At 45.1% G+C, this 9,565-nt stretch overlaps 1 protein-coding gene across 1 annotated transcript in view; it reads left to right on the forward strand.

Moving 5' to 3' along the window:
- Window positions 1-2,679: 2,679 nt before the first annotated feature.
- Window positions 2,680-9,565, forward strand: part of LOC104536000 (choline/ethanolaminephosphotransferase 1) — a 10,027-nt gene continuing 3,141 nt past the window's right edge. The window contains exons 1-3 of the mRNA XM_010178514.1: window positions 2,680-2,761; window positions 7,815-7,946; window positions 8,811-8,969. Of these exons, the coding sequence (XP_010176816.1) occupies window positions 2,714-2,761; window positions 7,815-7,946; window positions 8,811-8,969 (339 nt within the window). The 5' untranslated portion in view covers window positions 2,680-2,713. The remainder of the gene's footprint in view (window positions 2,762-7,814; window positions 7,947-8,810; window positions 8,970-9,565) is intronic.

A 9,565-nucleotide genomic window follows, 5' to 3' on the forward strand; every position in this document is an offset into this window, starting at 1 on the left:
TATTGAACTAATCAGAATATAGCAGCACCCCTGAGGTTATTTCCTGTGCATCTCCTATCTCTGTGCTTGGGGTGGTGAAAAACAAATCTACAAAGCCAAAGACATCTCGAGGAAACTGCCTTTTATGATAATCTTCTCTGGATTTCTTCCTACAACTTTTGGCTAAGCTTTCCCATTATACGCTGGTTCCTGGGCATTGCTGCTCTCCCATCTTTATCCTTTGTACTCCACAGAACCACAGAATGAATCACAGAGTGTCAGGAGTTGGAAGGGACCTCAAAAGCTCATCCAGTCCAACCCCCCCAGAGCAGGATCACCAGAGCAGTCACACAGGAACACGGCCAGGGCTTTGGGTGTCTCCAGAGAAGGAGACTCCACAACCTCTCTGGGCAGCCTGGGCCATGCTCCATAACCCTCACACTCACAAAGTTTGTCCTCATGTTCACATGAACCTCCTGTGCTCCAGCTTGGGACCATTGCCCCTTGTCCTGGCATTGGCCATCCCAGAGCAGAGCCTGGCTCCTTCCTCCTGACACTGCCCTTTCCAAATGGATCCCCAGGAATGAGGGCACCCCTCAGGCTCCTCTGCTCCAAGCTCAGGAGCCCCAGCTCCCTCAGCCGCTCCTCAGCAGGAGATGCTCCACTCCCTGCAGCATCTTTGTGGCCCTGCTGGACTCTTTCAAGCAGTTCCTGTCCTTCTGGAGCTGAGGGCCCAGAGCTGGACACAAGATTGCAGCTGTGGTGTGAGCAGGGCAGAGCAGAGGGGCAGGAGAACCTACTAACTAACTCCACTTGACCTGCTTCTGAACCAAAATCGTATTTTGGCCAAACTTGAGGTGCTCAAATGAGAGAATCCACTTCAAAGCTGGTAGAAAGGCTGTATAGAAAATGTGGTGGCACACGGATCTGATACTAAACTTAATTATATGGTCTTGGAGCTTATTTAAAGTAAGTAGACAAAAAACCCCACCCGTGAACCATTATTTCCTTATGCCTGTTGATAACATCGATGGTATTTTTGTAACAGCCAAGCATGTATTCACAGGAAGCCATTTTGAATCTTTAAGGTATTATTATTATTATGATAGGCATTTTCTTTTAGGTGTTGTCTGTATTATTAGAGCCATAAAGATTTCAAACTGTCTTAAAGGATTATTTTTGACACAGTATTCCAGTATGAGGTAGCATTATATGGCTTCATATGTACACCAGCAAGTCTGTCTTCTTTGTTTCACTTATGTTTTTCTTTCTTTACTTCTATTTCTGGAATTGATTTCCAGGGCCTTGTTTTACCCTAGAGTCACAGAAAGTATTGAAGGGACCTTCACAGCTCCTCCAGTCCAACCCTGCAGGGAGCAGGGACATCTTGAACCACATCAGGTTGCTCCCATCCCCAGCAAGCCTGGCATTGAACATCTCCAGGGATGGGGCCTGCACCACCTCTGGGCAACCTGTGCAGGGATTTACCACCTCATGGGGAAGAGCTTTTTCCTCATATCCAACCTAAATCTGCCCTTGTCCAGTTTTAAACCATTCCTCCTCATCCTATTGCTCCATGCCCCAGTGAACAGCTCTTCCCCAGCTTTCTTACAGGCACCTTTCAGGTCCTGGCAGGTGCTCTAAGGTCCCCCCAGAGCCTTCTCTTCTCCAGGCTGAACAACCCCAGCTCTCTCAGCTGTCCCCATAGCAGAGCTGCTCCAGCCCCTCACCATCTCCATGGCTTCCTCTGGACCCACTGCAGCAGCTCCACGGCCTCTGGTGTTGGGGGCCCCAGAGGTGGGAGGTCTCAGCAGCGCAGAGCAGAGGGGCAGAATCCCCTCTTGCCCCCTGACCCCGCTGCTGGGGATGCAGCCCAGGATGCGGTTGGTTTCTGGAGCTATGAACACCCATTAGGTGCCTCATGTCCAGCTTTTCATCCCCCAGCACCCCCAGTCCTTTTCCTCAGGGCTCTTCTCTATCACATTACCCCAAGCCTGTGCTGATAACAGGGATTGCCCCTACCCTCTGGCTGCCTCCAAGACTTTTCTATTCTCTTTAAAACAAAGTCAGTATTTTCTGTAAGCCTTTCCTTCTTGCCCTTCCACAGCACATACTGGAACCAGGACTGCTTTATGCTGGAGATAAAATTGTGTCATCCTTAGCAATGCAGCTGCCTGCACTGCTCACATTTGCATGAACTCTCCAGGGATTTGTGTTTCTTCTTTAAAGTTTGATGCTACTCAGAGAGAATATTCATATTAAAAATTAGACAAGGCTATATAATAGGGATTAAAAATATCTTCCCTGCATTTTAGAATTTGAAAGAAAGTCTTTTTTTTTTTGGTGGGCAAGGTGAAAACTGAACGCTCATTGCTGCAGCCAGCATTGGTCCGTTCAAAGAAGAGTTCCAACTGTTTTGTTGTGCCAAAATGGATTTTTATTGCGCTGCGAAACACAACAGCGAAGTACAGCACGGCATGGTCTTAAACTTTAACAATAAAACTAAAGTGTATTTTTGCTTTCTAAATGATTTTCTACATTTTTGCCTCTTTAGTTTTTCCCCCCCCTCTGCGTTTGGGACTTTTTTCTACTGTGCATGATAGAGGAGAGCTGCTGAGCTTGCAAATAACTGACTGGAAATTGCTTTGAATAATTCTGCTTTATTTTTTTTTCCCTTGGCTTTTTGTACCTAATCAGCATTGATGTGACTGAAGTGCAAATCTTCATAATAGTCATGCATTTACTGGCAGTGATTGGAGGACCACCTTTTTGGCAATCTCTGGTAATTTGGATCATATTCTTCTTTTATCCTTTTGGTTCATCTGGAAGAATTTCCTGCATGCAGTAACGCTGTTTAATCTGTGAGGGGAAGCTCTCATTTATCCTCCTAATTGAAAGAAATATTCCTGAGGCGTGGGTTATATGATGGTAGCTGTCCATTCTACATTTGTCAGTTATTAAAATTATGAATTATAATAATTAAAATTATCATCTTGTATCTAGATCCTGCAGATGTTATGTAGGCTCACCAGGCTGTATCAGCTGGCAGCTTGTGGGCTGCCATAAATTGACTTCATATTTGCATTGCTGCAGCGAAATGGCATCGTCCAGAGAAAAGCGTACACATAATAAAGAAATATGATATAAATATTTATACAAATATAAAAATTGTTATATAAATACTAAAAAATACATACATAAAAAAATTAAATTTCCGGAGATAACCTTTAAAACCTTGATTTCCTGGGACGTTTTCCTTCCCGACTTACTGATCTTGTTTGTGTACTTGAGAGATGCAATTCTTGCGGTGGGCAAAGTAATCTTGGCTTGCAATAAAACCCAAGAGGTGGTCAAAAATTACTGAGGCGTCGCCCCAAATTGACAAATTTCTAATCTGCTTCGTATAATTACAGAAATGAGCCCTCTAACGTTGTCAAGATTATCCAGAAAAAGGAGCTAACCTTGGCTACCCCAGTTTTGCTACCTGTGCTTTCAAGCTTAAAAAAATCAACCCCCCCACCTCCAATTAATTCCATAAACTGCAAAGTAAATACCATGTAACTAGAACGGCTGTGGGTAGAACTAATTCTAAAAAATAAATTAAAAAACATAAGACAAGGAGTCAGTTGATTGGTACCAGACCTTTCCAGAGAGCTTAGTGTGGGGTTTCCCAACTCCTGTTATTAATTTCCTTTTTACTTTTCTTAAAAAAAGGGGGGGGTGAAATGCAGTCGCAGCAACCCTTGGCACAATTCAGCGCAAGGTGGTGTCGATGTGAGCTTAGAAATAGTCCTCGTGTTATTAAATACCTTAAATAACCCTTCAAAAGAAACTATTAAACAACTCTTTTTCAGCTAAATCTTGAAATCTGTTAGTCTGGGTTGCGGCAGCGTTTGGCAAAGGCAGTTCCCAAATCACGATTAAACCGTGAATTAAATGATTTTGAAGTTTGGCGTTGGATTCATGGAGACGTTTCTCCAGAGAGAGAAAAACCTGACCGGGTTTCCCATGGCCATTCAGAATATTCATTTTAAATTCAGCTTGTGAGATTTGGTGTTTATTTAGAGAGAAATGTTATTTACGACTTGCAGAGCGAAAGATTTTGCACAACTCCCCCCTTCCTCCTTAATCCTTGAATGTTTTATGCGACAGCAAAATTGGTTGTTTGGTGGTTTTGATTCGTTTCTATTTGGGGAGGGCAAAAATAATGCAGTAAGTTGTGGTTGTACGCTCAAACATTCCACTTTCTTACGCTAACGTGCGAAAAGCAAACCCATCTGAATAGGCTGGATGCAGAATTGTGTGTTTTATCAGTGTTTTCCTGTGAAATGCTGTGTACCCGTCCTGGTTTCCCTCTTTCTGTCAGTGTAAATTCTCTTTAAATCTCATTAAAACGCTGTTGTGTGCGGCTCCGGAGCTCGGTTGTTCCTGGTTCATGGTGAGTACGGCTGCAGCTGTGACCCTCGTTTGGAAAATGTGAGTAAAATGAGCAAACTCCATTGCAGGTTGTTTGCTACGCTGATTACATAGAGGGATTTTTCATAGAGAAAAATGCTGCAGTTTTTTATGTTTTTGTGGTTTTCACAGAATCGCTTGGTTGGAAAAGCCCTCTGAGATCATCACGTCCAACCGCTCCTGTCTACCCCCTAAACCATATCCTTAAGTACCTCGTCTACCCGCTCTTTAAACACATCCAGGGATGGTGACTCCACCACCTCCCTGGGCAGCCTGTTCCAGCTTCTGACGACCCTCTCAGTAAAGAACTTCCTCCTTCTCTCTGACCTGAACCTCCCTTGGCACAGCTTGGTGCCGTTTCCCCTTGTTCTATCCCCCATCACCTGGGAGCAGAGCCCAGCACCCACCTCTCTCCAAGCTCCCTTGAGGCAGTTGTAGGTGGTGATGAGGTCTCCCCTCAGCCTTCTCTTCTCCAGGCTAAACAAGCCCAGTTCCCTCAGCCGCTCCTCATCAGGCTTGTTCTCCAGAGCCCTCCCCATCCTTGTGGCTCTAAAGGCCACATCCTTGTGGCTCTTGTGTTTTCTTCAATCCCAGTTCATGCTGTGCACAACTCTGATGGCATCTTGAGGCCTGACATGAATTTTCTGGCAAATGATTCCGGATTTGCTTTCATCCGGGCTCTGGCAAGCTCTCATTAATCCAGTTATTTTGCCTGCCGCCACTTGTTTTTATTAACGCTCACAGGTTATTTTCCCAGACGTGATTTGGGATGCTCCCTTCACCTGCAAACAGGAGCTTTCAGTGTAGCTTTTCTCTTTTAATCAACTTCAAAGGCTTCACCACAGAACATAATTTGCCTGCAAAATATTTGCCTTGTGATGCTTTTCTGCATTACTTACGCAGTCCTGGGAAGTTCTGCACGTGTCTGATATGTGAAAAACCAGACAGGGAAACTTCAAATGCCCCCTTATTTAAATAAATCAGGAGCTGCGATGCCGTTTTGTGAGAAGACTTCTGAGTACAACTCCCTCTGCTCATATTCTTTTACTTTATTTTTTCTCCATGCTATTTGTTTGCCTTTGCTGCTTCCAACTTTTGACCTTGCAGCTTCCATTTGGCTCACAGAGCAGTTCAGCAGGCGTTGCCTTTTTGCGCTGCTCCTGTGACTTTCCCATTAATTATTTCAGCCAGAGAAGTGCAATCTCATACCTGCCACTGGTGCAGCTATCAGGGGATGCAGAAAGGAGAGCGTTAATTAAGCATAAGGAGCCAAAATTCATGTTGTAAGGGTGTGTTCTCATCCTTCTGCCTTTCTTCAGCATCACTCTCGGATGTGTTTGCAGTAGATGGGAGTTCATGGGGTGTTTTTTTCCACTGATCTCCCCTTGTCTTTGGGAAATGTCAAATTTAATGTCTTTTGACTCCTGTAAGGCGCTTGCCGTTGTTTTCTTCCTGCAGAACAGCAAATTGACCCCATTCTTTAAATACCAGAATGTGGTTATTGAAGCAGAGGGCAGCACAGGTACCTTCCTTTAGGAGACTGAAGAGAGACCTTCAGAACATTAAATGGGTACAGTTGGCACTGCAGTTTGTGGCAATCTGTGCCCTTAGTTTATTTGTCATTATTCTTTTTTCTCTGTCTTTTAGAAAATGTGTTTTTTGACTTAACATTCAAGGGAGAAATACGGTGGAGTGTCATGAAACAGCCTGCAGGGATTTGGAGAGAGGGTCTGGGGGCTGCACAAGGGCAGAGCATGCAGCATGAAAGCCTACTCTGCCTCTTAATTGTGCCCTGGAAAGATCAAGAGATTGAGTTATTGAATGCAAAGGAAAACCAATGCTCTGTACCTGGTGAAAGCAACACTGAGAATGTGATTGGAGAAAAGCAGAAACAGCTTGACTTGAATCACAGAAAGTGCTGGGTTGGAAGGGACCTTTACAGCTCTTCCAGTCCAACCCTGCAGGAAGCAGGGACATCTTGAACCACATCAGGTTGCCCACAGCCCCAGCAAGCCTGGCCTTGAACATCTCCAGGGATGGGGCCTGCACCACCTCTGGGCAACCTGTGCCACTGATCGACCACCTCATGGGGAAGAGCTCTTTCCTCATATCCAACCTAAATCTGCCCTTTTCCAGTTTAAAACCATTCCTCCTCATCCTGTTGCTCCATGCCCCAGTGAACAGCTCTTCCCCAGCTTTCTTACAGGCACCTTTCAGGTCCTGGCAGGTGCTCTAAGGTCCCCCCAGAGCCTTCTCTTCTCCAGGCTGAACAACCCCAACTCTCTCAGCTGTCCCCATAGCAGAGCTGCTCCAGCCGCTCAGCATCTCCATGGCCTCCTCTGGACCCACTCCAGCACTTCAATGTCCTTTTTGTGCTGGGGACTCCAGAGCTGGACGCAGTATCCAGGTGAGGTCTGACCAGAGCAGAGCAGAGCAGAGGGGCAGCATCACCTCCTCCATCTGCTGCCCACGCTGCCTGTGATGCAGCCCAGGATGGGGTTGGGTTTCTGGTCCCAGTACAGACCCTTGAGGGACACCACTTGTCACCATCTTCCATCTGGACATCGAGCCCTTGGGCTCTTCATTTGGGCTTCCATACGTAGCTGCACTCCTTGCTTTTGGGGACCCACATATGTTGATACAGTTGAGTGCAGTGACTACAGGTTCCAAATTCAGAGCCTGTGAAGATCTTGTGTAGTTGGGAAGCTTTGGGTGGTTCTCTCTAAATGTTTCCTTCCATAACATATTTGCTGTGGTTTATATTCAGTTATTTCTTCACTTTATTTCTCCTGTTCTGCTTGAAACTCTACTGCTAAAAAATGAAGAGAACAACTGCCTTGCTTTCAGTGCTGCTCATTTTTCACTTCTTTAGCACCCTCATCGCTTTCTCTCCTGTGCTCACGGCCTCTGAGATGACTCTTTTGATCTCCACTTGCTTCCCATGTCTTGCCCATAAGGTATCATCCAGTTTATGGGGTTTTGTTTAATCATCTCCCATGGTCTTTGCTTTGCCCAGTTTGATTTTGGGCTGCAGCTGTGAACTTTACAACCAGCTTCAGAAAAGGGCACTGATGCATTTCTTTTCCACACGACAGCTGGGTGATTTAGGTTGCAAATTCTTGGTTTCTGTCCACTTCTCTGCTTTTGGAGGCTCTTTGCAGGTCGCTGAAGGTAAATCTGGCTTTGTGAGAAGGTTGGTGGAGGGATTATTGGAAAAATACGTATTTCTCTCTGCCTTTTAGAAATTGAAATCTATGCGTAGCAGAGAAAGAAAAGCAAACGTGGTGTTGGAAAGTGGAGTGTTTGAGTGCACCAGAAATATTAAGCCACGTTTTAGTTTGCTTGTGCATATTTTAACTTCTCGTCTCTCTTCCGTTAAGATTCCAATACTGAATATTCAGGTGAAAATATTCCCGGCACTCTGTACTGTCGCAGGAACCATATTCTCCTGTACAAACTACTTTGGGGTAATCTTCACAGGTGGAGTTGGCAAAAATGGATCCACTATAGCAGTAAGTACTTTGTCGTGCTGCTTTTCACCACTCTGTGGCTTCGCAGCCATGCCTTTGGTTTTTATTTAGCGTAATATCTTCTACACGTGAAACATTTTCCTTTCTGTTCCTTGCTGGCATGGGAGAAACAAGTTAATGTTGTCTGCGTGAGAACAGGAATCGAGAGTTTTAAAACCTTTGAGTGATTTAAAGTGCTCATGGTAATTTGATATTTGCTTTTGAATGAATAATCCTAAAACAGATTACACAAATAAACAGCCCCAAAAGAGTTCATAGAAAAGGCCAATGCGAAAATCTATTGAGAAGGAAGTTTGTGAAGAAGATGGCTCATGGTTTTGAGCCCTCTAAAAGATCTGCACTGTTCAGATTACCCGTGGAAAAGCACAGGTGAAGGTGTCTGCACAAGTCCCTGCTGTTCCAGTGAAGGTGATGATTCATCCTGGAGCTCTGGGAGTTTTCCAAAAAGCAATTCTATACCAGGCCTAATAATTATCTGCTGCCTGGAAGGCTGCTGTAGTTGCTTTCTAACTGGCACAGAAGAAGCGATAGAAGTATAGAAGTATTTTCTCCTGTCACTTGTTAACAGTGTCGGGCACTGCCTGTGTGACAAACGTCAGAACTGTGCACTTTTTGCTGCCTTAAACCTTGTTTTCTCACCCAGCACAAGAAAGGTTCAGCCGTGCTCTCAACTGAACCTCACCGCACTTTGTTCCTGTTAGTACAAGTGTTCAGAAAGATGTGTTTTTAATGTGATTTTAGTTAGAAGCTACCCACTGCATACCCACGCGAGTGTTTGGCTTCTTGAGGTTTCTTTGCTCCATGCACATGTTGTTAACCTAACGCTTTAACTTTGTCTCGCTGTAGGGAACGAGTGTCCTTTCACCTTTCCTTCATATTGGCTCAGTGATCGCGTTAGCCGCAATGATCTACAAGAAATCTGCTGTGCAGCTCTTTGAACGACATCCCTGCTTATATATACTTACTTTTGGTTTTGTATCTGCTAAGATAACGAATAAACTAGTGGTAAGTATGCAAAACCTTTGAGTTGGTTATTGCAGTAAAACTTTCTGTAGATGTCAAAGTTCTCTGGTTATCATCGACTGTTTGCATCTGTTTGAGTACTGAAGTGATACTGGTGCTTTACTTTCGGTAGCTTGGAGATGCAGGGAAGCTTTTCTTCTGTTTGGAAGGGGAGCGGTAAACCTTAAGCTAACTTCATGATTGCACAGTCAGTGCCAGTACAGCTTAGAGTCACAGAACTATTGAGGTTGGAAGAGACCTCTAAGATCATAGAGTCCAACCATGTCCCCAAGTGCCACATCCACAGCTTCTTGAACCCCTCCAGGGATGGGGACTCCACCACTGCCCTGGGCAGCCCCTGCCAGTGCTTGACCACTCTTTCAGTAACTAATTTTTTCCCTATATCCAATCTAACTCTCCCTTGACACAACTTGAGGCCATTTCCTCTCATCCCATCACTTGTTCCTGGAAAGCAGAGACCGACCCCCCTCCCTACCCTCTCCTTTCAGGAGCTGCAGAGGGGATAAGGTCTCCCCTCACCTCCTCTTCTCCACTTGAACCCCCCAGCTCCCTCAGCCGCTCCCCATCATTCGGGTGCT

Source organism: Mesitornis unicolor, unplaced genomic scaffold (genome assembly GCF_000695765.1).
Source record: "Mesitornis unicolor isolate BGI_N332 unplaced genomic scaffold, ASM69576v1 scaffold5982, whole genome shotgun sequence".
NCBI classification, from domain to species: domain Eukaryota; kingdom Metazoa; phylum Chordata; class Aves; order Mesitornithiformes; family Mesitornithidae; genus Mesitornis; species Mesitornis unicolor.